The 15,694-nt window shown below is 41.7% G+C and overlaps 1 protein-coding gene across 1 annotated transcript; it reads right to left on the bottom strand.

Moving 5' to 3' along the window:
- Positions 1-4,300: 4,300 nt before the first annotated feature.
- Positions 4,301-15,240, bottom strand: rbm24a (RNA binding motif protein 24a). The gene is made up of 4 exons (XM_017696734.2): positions 14,814-15,240; positions 13,194-13,317; positions 12,986-13,040; positions 4,301-7,117 (listed from the first exon to the last, which is right to left on the bottom strand). The coding sequence occupies exons 1-4, from the start codon at positions 14,979-14,981 to the stop codon at positions 6,769-6,771; spliced, it is 696 nt and encodes a 231-aa protein (XP_017552223.1). The 5' UTR covers positions 14,982-15,240; the 3' UTR covers positions 4,301-6,768.
- Positions 15,241-15,694: the final 454 nt, after the last annotated feature.

The raw sequence follows: 15,694 nt of genomic DNA, 5'->3' as shown, positions 1-15,694 counted from the left end.
TCTATGTGGCAGTCTGATGGACGTGTCTGGCTTTGATGAATACCAGGAGAACATTACATACCTGACTGCATTGTGCCAAGCGTAAAGTTTGGTGGAGGAGGGATAATGCTATGGGGTTCTTTTTCAGAGGGTTGGCCTAGACCCCTTAGTTCTAGTGAAGGGAAACCTTAATGTTTCCGCAGACCAAGACACTTAAGACAGTTGTATGCTTCCAACTTTGTGGGAACAGTTTGGGGAGGGCCCTTTTCTGTTCCAGCATGACTGAACCCCAGGGCACAAAGCAATGTCCTTAAACTCATGGTTGGGTGAATTTTGTGTGGAAGAACTTGACTGGCCCTCACAGAGCCCTGACCTTAATCCCATCAAACACCTTTGGGATGAACTAGAATGGTAATTGTGAGCCCTCTCGTCGAACATCAGTGTCTACAAAATCTTGTAGAAAGCTTCTCAGAAGAGTGGAAGCTGTTATAGCTGCAAAGGGGGACTGACTCCATATCAACGCCAAAGGATTTAGAATTGGATGTCATAAAAGGTCATGTAGGTGTCCCAATACTTTTGTCCATGTAGCATATGTATCAGACATATATCAGATATAGAATGTATGGTCCATATTTTAGTCTTGTATATATTCACCTACGTATCATACACGGATATAATCCATCTGTTATGCATATATGTTCAATGTGTGGTTATTACACATACACTATATGGACAAAATGCAGCTGTTCCATGGAAACTCATGCCATGGAGCTCCTGGTGCAGTTTTTGTGCTGATGTTGATGCCAGAGGAGGTGTAGAACTCTGCAATTACTGAGTCAGCAGAGTGTTGGTCTGACACATTACTTTTTTCAATAATACCACTCATTCATAGTTGATTATAGAATATCTAGAAGGCAAGAAATTTCACGAACAGACTTGTTGCAACGGTGGTATCTCATTACAGGACCACGCTCTGATTCAGTGAGCTCTTTAGAACGACCTATTCTTTCGCAAATGTTTGTAAAGCCAGACTTCATGACCAGGTGTTTTATTTTATACACCTATACATATAGTGTATATACATACATATGCATGTATTTCGAAATGTATGCCTGACCCTTTATGATATATGTGCATAGATGGCGTACATCAGCGTTAGTATACAAAATGCTCAGAAAACCTACACCTGTCTTCTGAGTTTTTGTATGTAATGTTGATAATAGTGAAATCTGAAAAAGCCATGCTTTCTTCAGGTACTATTTGTCTTAAAACTCGCTACACATACTTCTCTGCCATTACTGCGTTTTTAAAAATGCATACATCTCAAAATGATCATTAAACAGCGTCTCAAGCATCAGCATTCTGTGTGATAACTTTTTGGGATATAACTTTGAAAAAATAGGATATGGGCTCTTTTAAACTCTCTAGATGTCTGGTTCCCATCATGAATTATCTGAACAATTCAGACTCACTAGATAGGACCATTTAACATCAAACCACTCTGAATTACTTTGTTTATATTTTATTATTCATTTATTAATGCAAAAGTCAGTGGAGTTTGGCTTTAATGTTCAAATGTCTGGCCTTCTCTGGTTCCTCTCCTAGGTGTCTCATCGTTGAATTAATTATAACATCTGCCCATAAAATTCCAAATATGAAATTGTACGTATGTGATGGCCCTAGTACAGACGTGATGGACTATTTTCAGGACCAGATCAATTAAAGTATTCCATTCATACAGTTTTTCCCCATATTGTTGTATTATGCAACCATTCTCCATCTCCGTAATGAAGCTTGTCATTTATTTCTGTGTATTTTCCTATCATGGGTGAGGGATAAAAAAAAGTTTTCCGTCGTCTTCACTCCCTGTAACACTATTTTTAATCATGGTGGACTTCAGGCAGGCGTGCACAGTGGCGAGAGACAAGAAGATCTGTTACTTTGCTGTGTCACAGTTGTTCGGTTATGGCCATGCGTCAGGTTACTTGGTAAGGCAGAAATAGAACCTGCTGGAGAAGGGGTGCCACAAGGAGCAGCAGGCATTTCTTATTGATTAGAAAGGACTTAAATTATTCACAGTGCTCTGGTAAGCCTTCATTTTGTGATAGCCTGTTGAGAGGGTAAGAATAGATCATGTTTAAGCACAGATAAGCAGTTGGTTATGCACTGTGGGCTATGTTTAGAAACCGGATTAAGCTGAAAGTGCTGATTAGAATTTATTGGTGATCAATGGCCACTTGGAAAAATTATTGGAGTTCCAATAATGTGGTCAGCATGGTGGAATCGAGATCAGTGTCGCTGCCCTTTGGTTAAAGCATTGCTCAACTTGCTATATCCAGGCAGCAGCTGATCATCAGTTTCACACACACACGAGCAAGGGTTATATTTTTTTAGAAGGTAAAGTTAAAGAAGGTAAGAAGATTTTGAGAAGGTAAAGTTACTAGTTTTATATCTAAAGAGGGGAAATTCCCAGCCACCAGCGCTTTCAGGAAGAAATCAAGTTACAGAAAGTATAAACAAAGACATAAACAAAGCTTAGTGGATGTTTTTGCCTATGGGGGTGGGGGGAGGGGGGTGCAGATGTACTGGCAGTGCTGTTTGTGGCTCACCAGACATTTCTGTCTCTCATCACAACACTTCCATTCTTCACATTTGTGAATGAGAACTGGTTCTCAAACATTTTACCTGGTAAAATAAAGGTTTAAACATTTGATGTACCTATTGCTCAACATGGAAACACTACACAAGTTTCGTAACCAAACAGCCCTAAGATGCTCCACACCAAATGAATAGTTTGTACTTGTAACTTTTAAGAGTGCGAGGCCCTCATTAGAGAAGTACACACCAATGGAATGATTTCATATTTGTAAACAAGCACTTCTACCTTTTAGGCTGTGTCATCACTGCTGAGTGCAGGCCAGTACCTTGGTCAATCAGTGATCAGAAAGTTAGGACATTGCTGTCCTCCAACAGTTTCACTACCCGTCTTTTGTATGATTTTAACAGTTCAGCAGGGCTTAGTTTTCAACGTTTAGTCAGATTTGTACATAAAAATGTAAATACCACACTACAAGAGATGACGTTTGCACCATAGACAACATTAAATTACACAATTAAAAAAGATGGTTCTTCGAGGGTTCTTAAGTAAAGCAACCATCAATTGTATATGTAACTATTTAATGATTAAATAGTTAATTGCAAAGAGAATCTTCAGATTGATGGAGACTGTGTTGCATATGATTCTATATAGAAAATTTTAACATGGTTCTATATAGCACCAAAAAGGGTTGGTACTGCTTAGAGCCTCATTCAACACATTGTCCAATTGTTGGAGAACAATTTCACCATGCAATTAACCATGTAAGCATGAAATGGTGGTACATAGAAATTATGGTTCTATAATGAACCATTGCCTTTACTAAAGAATTGTGTGGTTCTTCACACAGTGTGTACAGTTAAACAATATAAAAATGACTGAAACAGAACAACAAACCATCTGCACAATGTGCTGGTTTCTTGGATGTTAAACCAAGTCTCAGACCAAATAGCAATGCAAAAGGTGTTTTATCTTTACAAATAATATGTAGCCTAGACTTAGGCTTGATCTGGGTCTGGAAAACTGGTCCCATAGGTCCAAAAATAAGCAAACATCTATTTATTCACCATTTCTTCTGACAGTATTCAACAGCATTAATAGGCAATTTATCTCTCTTTGCTGCAGTAAGTCTCTACTCTTCTGGCTTTACACTAGCTGTTGGAACATCACTGTGAGGATTTGACTGCCTTCAGCCACAACAGCATTAGTGAGATCAGGTACGCAGTTCCGCCGCTCCCAAGCCCGATGCTGGGGGGCCTTATTCCCCTCTAGCCAACATTCGGCATCGGATATGGTGACCGAAAGTTCACCCACTAGAAAGAGTGTCGAAATACTTTGTTATATTGTGTAAAAATGGCCTATATTTATCAAGCCTGTCTGAGTGAGAACCAGGGCCCATATTCATGAAGCCAGATCAGAGCAGGAGTGCTGATCTAGGATCTGTACCTGCTAGTAAAGTTATAGTAAACAAGAGAGGAATCTGATCGTAGACCAGTCCTACTCTGAGAAGCTTTCTGAATACAGGCCCAGAGGTCTTATCAGTTCATGTAGTCCTATTCAGTGCAATGTTTCTTCAACAAAAACATAATGTTGCCCGGGTGAATTCAGGCAATGATACTGAAAACACTGACATCATTTTATACATTTTAATATACAGGTATTGAAAATGCTTCCATATGGGACATTTAGTAAAGTCACAGGAAACACACAAAGGAAACACAGCGGTTAAGGTTGAAATATAGAACCTTTTTATTTCCATTTAGAGTAAATAGTGTTGAAAATCTGAAATAAGGTTTAAATAAGGTTTACCAGGAGGACCTTTGGATTTACGTTAAATAGTAAATAACACTTTACATGCCCAAATCCAGTGACAATGAAAAGCTTCCTTAAAAAGTTTTTTTTGTTATTCATTTTCATATTTTCCCTTGTAAGAAATAGTTCAAGTATAAAAATTCCCAACAGTGTAAAATAGCCCATCTGATGTATATTAAAAGCAGTAGAAGCACAGCTATTCAACCATGACAAGGACTATACATTCTAGTGTATGAAGCAGCATGTTGCTTAGTTTTTGCCAGGAGATTTTTTTTTTTGTTTTTTTTGTTTTTTTTTTTCCAAATCTGACAGTCCTAGATATGACAAAAAAAAGAAGAGAACTTGCCAGCAAATAGGCCTGCATTTAAATAAACTTCTTACAATAGGCATTAAACTAGCCGATATTTAATGTAATGTTCTAAAATGGAAAGGCATAAAGAAAAAAAAAACAGAATTGTACAGTGCACATACAGAATTGTATCTTAAATAAGTCCTACGTCAACATTTTTGGTTGAGTATGTTAATGATACTACAACTAAACCTACTCAATAACTTATGCCATGAGATGAATACATTATATTAATACAGTACCGCCACTAAGTCTCTGTCCTTAGAGCGCAACATAACTCTCAAAATAAATATCTTAAATAGTAGATCTCTTTCCTCTTTAAATAGCGTTACAACTGTAAGGCACACGAAGAACCCTCGTACTTGTATTCGAACCCTCGGCTTTAGTGCTGCTTTCTAACACAAAGATGTTAACATTAGCTCTTTTGGAGAGAGTGGAGAATGGAGTCATCTCTCACTAGGAACGACATTTTTTTCCTACAAAAACACAAAAAAGAACAGAGATCATGTTTCCTTGATATGGATTGGTTGACTGATAGTAGTTCATTGGTGCAGGGTTAAAAGCATGTATATGTGTGGGTGTGTATGTATCTCTATCTTTCCCTTGTTGCGCCTCCACGTCCAGCTGCTAACAAGAGGTGGTCTGGTGGATGTTGGAGAGGGTGGGGTGGGGTGGGGGGAGTATGATGTTAGAGGGGGTTCAGAGGGAGGGTGGCCTGTGCTTAAGCCTCCAGCCCCTCTCTAGGACAGAGGTGGAATTGCTGACAGAGCTGGAGGGGACCTGTTCCCAAACGGGCCCAGGGATTAAAAAGTGACAGCTCAACAAACGAGCACAAGTGATGCGTTCTTTCCAGAGCAATCCGTCTGTGAGTGTGCGTGCATGTGTGTGTATGTGTGCGCCTGTCCCTCCCCACACAGCAGCTGCTCCCTGCTTCCAACTCCCAGTCTCCAGCAGAGTTTTCCCATTTGAAGCTGTATCTTATTCTGTATAAGCATACGTGGGTATGAGCTGCACAGATTTAATGTTTCTTGCCTTTTGCCCCACTCAAACAGTGTTAAAGGAATTAGTGTTGTGTATGTGCATGTCTGTGTAGGCAAATAATACAAATGTCATTATGTCCATTCAGAGTGCCATCAAATTGTTCGTTGTCCTTCAGAGAGGAGCAGCAGAAAATCTCTGCTTTTCCTGCAGTTTGTTTTGTCTCCTGGTGGCTTGTTTGCTTTGCATAGGTCAAGAGGTCAAAACAGGAGTCAGAGAAGGGGGACATTCAGCATCAGGAAGATAAAAAAGGTAGTTCTGAACATGTGAAACAAAGCTACGGCTACGTTTTCGTTTTCTCCGCTTCTCCACAGTTATGTCTACTATTCCCTGATTGGCAGAGTTCGTCTTTACTAATTTGCTGGAAAATGCTCCATTTCCCTGATAATCAGAAAAAAAAACAACTTGCAATGCACATGAGAAGACAGAACAAAAAGAGCCCTCAAAAATGAGAATAAATATATAAGTTACAGGGCTTCAGAATCAAAACACTGTGGGGACATCTAACGTCCTTCGAGAAGAACGGTCTCCTACGTTAATGACAGCATTGGGACTTAAGGCTTCTTCTACATCTTCAAACCACAGTGATTAGTCATTGCGTTCTCCTTTAGCAATAAATACTACTTCAATATTAATCATAAAGATAACAATAATATTTGTTGATAATAGTAAAAAGTTAAATCGCCCATCTTTTACTTTTCTGATTTTTTCCCACATTTTTTTTCACTTTTTTCTTTTTTTTTCCTTTTCTTTCTTTTTTTTGTTAAGCACAGCAAGTTGGAAAGCAGTTGGAGTTCCCACCTCACTAATCATCTCCACCATTCACCATCCTCCTCTCATTAACTCCTCTTTCTCCTTCAGCAATATGCCCTTTAACTATCTTCAATCATCTCCATCTATCTCCCCTTCACAGCTGATGAGCAGTTGCTGTCCATAGGCTCGCTCCCCTTGCATCTCCTCCTTCCCCTCCTTCTCCTCTCCATGCCATTAGCTGCTATTGCATCCGGTCAGCTTGCAGCTGCTGGGGCTGGTATTGGCCAAAAGCTGCTGCAGCTGCTGCAGATCCTGGAGCGGCAGCAGCGGCGAGAGGCTGCTGCATGGCGTACCCGTAGCCGGCAGTGGCCACATAGCCGGCTGCTGCTGGGGAGGCTGCGTAAGGGTACTGCTCGTAGGCAGCAGCCGCGGCTGCAGCGCTGGCAGCACTCGCGTACTGTGCATATGCAGCTCCAGTGTAGTCGATGTATGGCGAGGGGGCAGTAGCAGAGGCAGTGGCCGGCTGCACATGAGGGATGACCACACTGGGCTGCACAAAGGCCTGCGGGTACACGTAGTGAGCAGGAATCCTATGAGACACAAATGCACAAGTGTCAGCTGTAATAACTTTTGTGGAGGAGAAAAAAAAAAAAAAAAAAACACGCATGAGCTTTTAACTGCAGAACCACAACCACAGGGCAAAACCCACACCGCGGCCAAGCACCCCCATTTCCACAATTTAAGAAACACCCCACTTTCCAGTAACACCAAGGAAATGCCTGCTAGTGGTTATTAGAGACATAGGGTTGCCAGAATAGACATCTCACAGAAATAAAACGCATTGGTGCTGGACCATGAAAGATGCACTAAGGTTTCCTCAAAATCACAAACTGAGTTTATAGCTGCTAACAACACTTGAATTTCACCATGTACCTGAAAGGCACTAGTACCTCCAGATAAAACTCTTTTGATTTAGGAATTTTGGATGATGTCGCCCCAAGTCACAAGGTCTGCTGCAGACCTCTGGGAGAGGGGGGAAGGTGGGACCCTGGGGAAGCAGGGAAGAGATGAGGGGGGCATTGTGAACATGTCATTGCCACTTTGACAGCTGGACAGTTTTCAAAAAGGGACGCTGCTGGCTATTTCCCCCTCCGTGCTTAGACAATGCGCTTCAGGCCGGACAGCACACACAGAGGGGAGTTTTGATTAAATAAGCAATCAGGAACAATGAGCACATTCTGCCTTTCATTACGTACCCCAGTGCACTTTGAGAGTTTCCCCCCCTACTGCTTCCCAAATCAGTTTGCTGTTTTTGGCAGCAGCACAGCATATTTGACTGATGAATTTCAAATCATAAAATCTGGAATGATCATGGTACAAACATGTTTTCATATTTTGTAGTATTTTGGTCTTATTTTATCCACTATGCGACTTTTATTTTATCTACCATGTAACTATGTAGCAAAAGGTATAAGTCTAAAAATATTAGTTGAACTGAGCATTTGAACTTGTCTGAACAACATACATATTTTCTCAGTTGCTGTCAAACAAAAAGGTCCATCATGGCAACCCTATTTTCAGCACACCATCATACATTTCAAACCACCAACAAACCAAAAAAAAAAAAATCATGGCCCCAGATAAAGAAGCAGGTCTACAAACACAGGCATCTAAATAAATGAATAAATAAATTAAAGAAAAAGTCTGTATCACCAAAACCAACTCAATACAACCCAACCACTCACACAAAGCACAAAATAAAGAAAAAAATAAAAAGAGCCGTTTCTAACATTTCTCACTCAGGTCAAAAGGCAAAGCTGTTCCTATGAAATCCTGCATTGATGCTCCGCCAGCCTGAGGTAACAGCATTGTCTTAGTTAACATACCATGGCTCAAATAAATAAAGTAGTACAGAAAAATTGTATAGTGATACACAACTATTCAGCACAGCACACAGAAGGGTTACAGTGCCAGGGACAACTCAGCACACACACCTCAAATCTCAAAACAGTTAAGAGTAAAAACACACACTGTTACAACATGTTACAAATATTACAACATATTGTGGACTCGACACCACAGACAAGAAAGACACATATAGACTCAAACACACAAATCTGATTGTAAGACACATCACACATGCAGGCCACCAAAGGAGTGGAGCAGCCTTTCTCTGCATTAAGAGTCCTGATACCAGCTTCAATGTTGGGTATTTTACCATAGATACAAGGTATAACAGCTGACATGGATATTTCATTACTTGCCCACTACCTCAGACTAGTTCTGAAGGAAGTTCTTTTTCAAAAGCTCTGCATAATTCAATCATGATGTAAACAAAGTCAAACCAAAGTGGTTTATTTCTTTTATTTATAGTGGCATTGATAGGAACCAGGGGTTCCTAAAACAGACAAAAAACTTCCTAAAACTGTCTAAAACAGACAAGTATCTACAAGTATCTGAGTTTTACATGTAATGTTGGTTAAATAGTGGTAAAGTTTTCTTTGAGCCCTATTTTGCCATACAGCACCTTGCATGTACCTCTCTACTATGAACTATGAATAGATTTTTAAAAACGTGTTTTAGGCCTAATCATACAAACCTCATCACAAAATATTGTGAAACAATGTCTCAGACATCAGGCAGCATATTAAAATTCCTTTTATGTATATTTCTGAGAAGTACCTTGTACAGGTATTAAATACTTCAGACATCTAGTTTCTATCACCACCACCGTGAATAATTCTAAGATTAATTAAGATTAAAGGACCCTTATTAGTCCCACATCGGGGACTATTCCACCTCCGCATTTAACCTGCATTTTATCCGTGAAGTGAAACACCACATACACTCTAGTGAGCACACACACACTAGGGGCAGTGATCACACTTGCCTGGAGCGGTGGGCAGCCCAATCCGCAGCGCCTGGGGAGCAGTTGGGGGTTAGGTGTCTTGCTCAAGGACACATCAGTCATGTGCTGTCGGTTCTGGGGATCGAACCGGCGACCTTCCGGTCACGAGGCTGGTTCCCTAACCTCCAGCCCATGACTGCCCCATGAAGTTTCTCTAGAAAGAGAGCATTTCACATCAAACCACTCTGAATGATTTTAATGGTTTCATTATGTAAAATTTGTTGGGAAAAATCTTTTCTTCTATTTTGTGAAATTTCTGGAAATCATTTCCTGTAAAATCATGTTCCACATATATCTTACGTGTGGATCAAAAGATCATGTTACTCAAATGCCCCCACAGTCTCCACGGCTTGCTCTCTGTTGAATGACAGGAGAAGCTGGACTTGGGCTATTTTCATCTCCAGCAGAAGCTGCTGTGGTATGTTCCAAACACAGCCTGCCTGAAATCACACCATGCTCATGTCTCTTGCTCACACTCCCTTTCCTCTCTATTGGAGAGATATCTTTCAAAAAGGATTATGATTCTCTAATCTCTAAGGTCATCATAAGTATCTTTTGGTAGGCTGGGCCAATGGTCGAACCGTGGCCTTCAATTCAAGCCATACATGTCAAAACTCCATTAAAACATGAGGAACAAACACCCACTTCTATAACACTAATGTCTGCTAGTGTTCCAATGGGATTCTAGTGGTTTATTAGCACTAAGCTAACGCTGGTACACGTGCACTTTTTGGCCATTTTAGATAAAACAGATATTTGAAGATTTTAAAAGACATTCCATATTTTACATGAAACTTATGACGAACATATTGGCTCTTTTTTTTTTTAACCTTGTAGCAGTTTCACGTTAAGACCTATATGATCCACAAAGAGCTAGTTCCTTGCTACAAGGCCTATATTTCTCATTGAAAGAGTACTTAATCCAAAGCTACACTATTTTCAATAATAAACATTCCTTAAAAAGGAAAAGGGGTGAACTGAGCACAAGCACATAATAACTGGCCAGCTGTTTCTGCTCAGTCATGTTTGTAGTGCTGTAACCACACATCGGTTGATGGTGAGCACCAAACAAGTGGTTTATGCCACAGCGGCTCTAAAACAAATACAGTCTCGTGAGATTCAGGAGTCCATTTCCTCCTCAGGCACTGGTTAAAAATACTACTGTTACTGAGTGCCACGCCAAACCACAAATATTCCACCCCCTTCTGACAGGACCATCGGGGACAGTCACATTAAAGTTCATATCTAAATAAAGGTTCGTTTCAGATCAAATGCCATGGAGACAGGGTCCATCAAATCCACCTCTAGGGAGCACACCTGTTGGCATCTGTTGAAATTTGAGTGGTGAAATCCAGGACCTTTAAAGTCCTAAAGGGCCAGTGTAACAGATGTATATCAAGCCTGCTAATAACTGGATGACTTTGTTCATCATGTCACTGTCCTCCATTTAAAATCCTGGCAATATGCATTCTACATTTTCTGCTTATGACAATTACTGCAGCTGAACAATCAACTGCACGGATTTGCAGTTACATTGTGGCAGAAAGTATAGCTGAGCCACTAAACAGGGCGTTTTATCCAGGAACATACAATCTCATTATATAGACAGTGTTGGTCAAACAAAAATCCCCAGCTGGGCCATACACTGACATCAGCCTAGTGGACTGTTATCCCATTTTGACACTGCCGTGTTGGGTTTGGCCTCAGGTCAGCATGAGCCAACTGCTCCAAGGTCAACACCATGAGGTTCCCATTCAAACACCCTCCGCTGCTTCCTGACAGCACTCCTCACATTATCCCCATGCACTGTTGCTATATGAGAGATGCTTTTTAAATGACACCACGTCATTGTGGGCCTGTTTTCCAGAGTGGATCTCATCGCTACATACTAGGAGCAACCCAGCCCCCAAAAGCCAGAGAGCAAGAGAAAGAGAGAAAGGGAGAAAGAGAGAGAGAGGGAGAGAGAGTAGGCTTCATGCGACTGCAGTGTCAGCATTATGGCCTTTGTGTGGCACAATGGAGAAGCTTGTTTTCCTTAACGCTGCACAGGGCCATGTGACGAAGGCTCGTTCAGGGGGCCGTGCCATCCAGACATTTGTTTGTGTCACACTGGGGGGCTTGCAACACTGCAAACACATGCAGGCACACATACACACACTCACTCCCACACAGCAGATGAAATAATGCGAAAGCTAAAAGCCCTTTGGCCCTTCTCTAACTGATCTCCCAAAATGTCCAAGATTACGCCTCATAAAGAGAGTTGGCTTTGCATAGGAGGCGGGCCAGTGGCTTCCCCTTGTGTACAACAACATATCAGTGACTGAAAGACTGCAGGTCTCCAGGGATCCTGGATTCACTGCAGGATGCCTTATAGGGCTAGAGGGAGAGAGTGAGAGAGAGAGTGAGAGAGAGAGAGAGAGAGAGAGAGAGAGAGAGAGAGAGAGAGAGAGAGAGAGAGAGAGAGAGAGAGAGAGAGAGAGAGAGAGAGAGAGAGAGAGACACAGAGAGTGAGAGTGAGAGAGTGAGAGTGAGAGTGAGAGACCAAGAAAGAGACAGACAAAAACGGCCAGATAATAGAAAAAGAGTGCAAAAGAGAGAATGCCAAACTACGAGTCCATCACATTCATCACAGATGTGAGTGGGAATGAAAAGAAGAAGAAAAACAAAACAGCAACGTGCAAGCAAGTTGTTGTTGGGTTGTTTGTTTGGTTGAGGTTGGATGGAGGAAAGGGGTTTCAACAATGTCACACAAAAAGACTCACTCCAAAAACAAGACACCAGAAAACGCAAATACAAGTTCCAGCAAAAAAAAAAAAAAAAAAAAAAAAAGAATCAAAGTAAAACCCCACTTTGCTGCCCCTGGCAAAGTTATTACTCCTCCACAACACTGAAAGTCAACACCCCCAAACCAGCCTTTTTTCCCCCTCCCCAAGTAAATGAAAAAAAGCACACAGTTTAGCTATTAACACCACTTCATAAAGGTAAAAAAGGCACACACAGCTCTATGTACTATTAAATGAAGTCCAAACCACAATAAAAACCAACATACATGCATCTGTAATCACCATTTTGAGCTTGTTTGTGTGTGTTTGAGTCTACAGGTACGGTAGCTACTGATCTGTGCAATGCCCTCAGAGCTATTCCTCAAACCATCAGTTAGCTTAACCCATATCGAGCCTGTCGGACCAGAGAAAGACAACATTGAGTCAGGCTTCAGCCAGTGAAACATCATCTCACACACATACAAACACACACACTCTTTCTCTCGAACATACATACATACATACATACCTAATCCTATTAATTATTCAAAAGGGGTGAAACTGGTTAGGCATTGAAGGTTGCTGCAATAAATTCCAGAATTCATATCTACATACGTAAAGCCATATGTAGTGTTGTAGTGGCTGGGATAATCTTAAGTCTAAAGAAAGTGGATTTTGTAAGATTTGGACACAATCATGAAAGAATGGTATGGCTAACGGTTGTTGACCTTTCTCACCCTGCACACTCAGTCAACTTTTCTTCTTTGGAGAGTATTGCCGACACTTACCCATAAGGTCTTTGGATGAACGCTGGATGAATCTGGGGTACTCCAAAAGTGAAACCTATGCACAAATTCATGAGAAACATTAGTTAGCTGCTGGTTCATTTGTCTCCAGCGGGCTTCAAGCATTCTCAATCAGCCATATAAGGCAGTTTTAAACGTATAATCACTATAATAATCAGCGTCCACTGAAAAAGAGATACTGAAACCTCACCTGGCTGCATCACTCGTGGCTTGGCTCCCAGGTAAGCCAGGTTTACATTGGCCTTCCTGCCATCAATAATGGGGTTGGGGTCCTTACAAGCTCTGTCTGCTGCAGAGCGGTCTGCCATAGTCACCTGGTTTCGCAGAGGTTTGACAGAAAGAAAAACTCTGAAAATGGACCCATGACTGATTTCACAAGTTACAGGCACCTGAATGAAATGTAAGGAGGTTTGGGACAATACTTTGGACGGAGTTACACCGACTGTGGCTTCTATGGTGACTTCAGTAGAATAAAAGCTGACCCTCTTTAGATTTTCCACTTTCATTAATTAAAGCCCCTGACCTTCTTTTACAGGACATCTATACGCACAGACACAGCTTTAACATACAGCACACACGTTTGATTCAATACAATTTCAGAAACAGCAATTATACCTACACTGTGTCCCAAATGGCTGCCTGTTAGATACTGTTTGGGTGTGGAAGCCAGTATTTTATGCCTATGCACTACTCAAATATTCTTTTCTAAAGACAATGACTCTATATAGAACCATGAACACTCTAAGAACCCTTTGCATGCTTAAATGGTTCATCAAACTGATGGAAAATGTGTCATATATGGTTCTACAAAGCACCAAAAAAGGGTTCTTCTATTGTTACAATGTCAAGCTTGTAACAATAAGAACCCTGTTTGGTGCTACACAGAAGCATTTTCTTTACTAAAGAACCCTTGAGGAACCAGGAGTGTGTAGGGAGTATGGGGCCATTTGACATTCACTGTACTTTTGACTTTTTGCCTTTATAAATGGTGTGAGGCAACACAAAACACGACCACCACTCATTCTGATGTAGGGAAGGAGGCTAACGGACTAACAGGCAGCCAGTTTGTTGTGAAATCCCTCCACTTCAGAGAAACTGTTAGACTCCACTTCAACTATGTGGACGGTCAACAATTTCCAGGCCACTGTGTTTACTCTCCGGCCACGAGAGTCTTTATCAGGGCGCTCTTAGCTCCACAGCTGAGCCAACAGAGCCCCATTAGAATAACTCACGGTTAGGCTGGTCATGATTAGCTGCTGTGCTTAATGACAGTAGTTTTTCAAAGTCAAACAGCTTCTAAAAAAGCAAGGCTTCTCCTCAAAGTGAGTCAGCTTTCCACTGAAAGCGGGCCAGCTGCTTTCCCATTGTGTACACCGACATATCAGTGATAGCCACCAATTCACAAGCAGGGACTCAAAAGCATTACCCAACATGCACAAATCACGAAGGACTCATCAGAGAGACTAAACTGGGCGGTGTTTGGTTTTCGTTTTCATCCTCAGAGAAATCCCCCAACACTGAACCCTGAAGAGGCCAAACTGAGGCAACTGAAGGCTTTAGCTAATCGCTCTGTCATTAGCTGTCCCACCCAACTCTGAGGAAAAGAACCAGAGGGCTGACTGGAGTTTGGGGCTTTATGCCTAGAAGACTGTTTTGGGATCAACAACGCGAAGTAGCTCCCTCACAGTAACGAAAACATGTGAGGTGTTGGCTTTTAAACACTCGTGGGTCACAGCAGCAGCAGCAGCAGCAGCAGCCGAGCTATTCTGACACAGTGTGACAAACGGGCATGAAAGAAAAGGCTACTTACAAAACCATACCCCCTGGACTTCCCAGTCTGTCTGTCGGTAATCACGACAGCCTCCTCAATTTCCCCAAACACTTCAAAATATTTCCTCAGGCTGGAGTCCGTGGTGTGGTACGGAAGACCTCCGACGAATATCTTGGTATAAGTCGTGTCCTTTTGGGTGGTATGCATCCTCAAAAATTCTCAAGTGCAAAACAATTACGGAGAAAAAGACGTAGTGCAATATTTCAGAGTCGATATGACTTTCCCGCTACTTATATTCCTTTAAAACACGATATGTGCAGGCGGAGATACGACAAAAAGTAGTTACTGAGAAGTATAAAACACTGCTTTAGGCTGCAAACTTAGAGGTAGATATATTGTCACTTGAGAGGAAATGTGGAGCGGATTGTGCCGAAGATCCTCAGGTGGGTTGAGCTCCCCTGCGTAACTGACGTGACTTCTGCTAAGTGCTTCTGACCCCAATGCTAAATGCGCCCGGCGAAACCCCGCCCACGGGGAGGAGGGAGTGCAGGTCACGCCCACTACACGCGCCTACCAACAGCTGGCCAGCGGTACAACGAGTCGGTTGTGTGTGCTTCTGTTGAAAACCGCAGGACTGTCCAAGAACACTTGTTGCTTTGATAAGTGTGTGTGTGTGTGTGTGTGTGTGTGTGTGTGTGTGTGTATGTGTCAGTCAGTGAGACTTCAACACTGCTAGACCTACATTATTCCTTCCTATTCTTATAGCTCACACTGAAGCGACTGTTGTTGAAATATTTACATTCCTGTGAGTGACGTTTGATCTTCTTTCTGAAGTTTAAAGGGGTTCAAAGGATTTGCATGTGAGTAGAATGACGTTTCTTAAAGCCCACCAAATGGCCAGCGTGTCCTCTGGGACAGCA

This window comes from Pygocentrus nattereri, chromosome 27 (genome assembly GCF_015220715.1).
Source record: "Pygocentrus nattereri isolate fPygNat1 chromosome 27, fPygNat1.pri, whole genome shotgun sequence".
In the NCBI taxonomy this organism is placed as follows: domain Eukaryota; kingdom Metazoa; phylum Chordata; class Actinopteri; order Characiformes; family Serrasalmidae; genus Pygocentrus; species Pygocentrus nattereri.
This window is presented reverse-complemented; position numbering and strand designations above follow the sequence as displayed.

Coding starts and splice junctions, on each gene's coding strand:
- rbm24a (XM_017696734.2), bottom strand. CDS start 14,981: ATGCATACCACCCAAAAGGACACGACTTATACCAAGATATTCGTCGGA. Junction 13,318..14,813: donor AGTCCAGGGGGTATGGTTTT/GTAAGTAGCCTT, acceptor CTGCGAAACCAG/GTGACTATGGCAGACCGCTC. Junction 13,041..13,193: donor GCCACGAGTGATGCAGCCAG/GTGAGGTTTCAG, acceptor ATTTGTGCATAG/GTTTCACTTTTGGAGTACCC.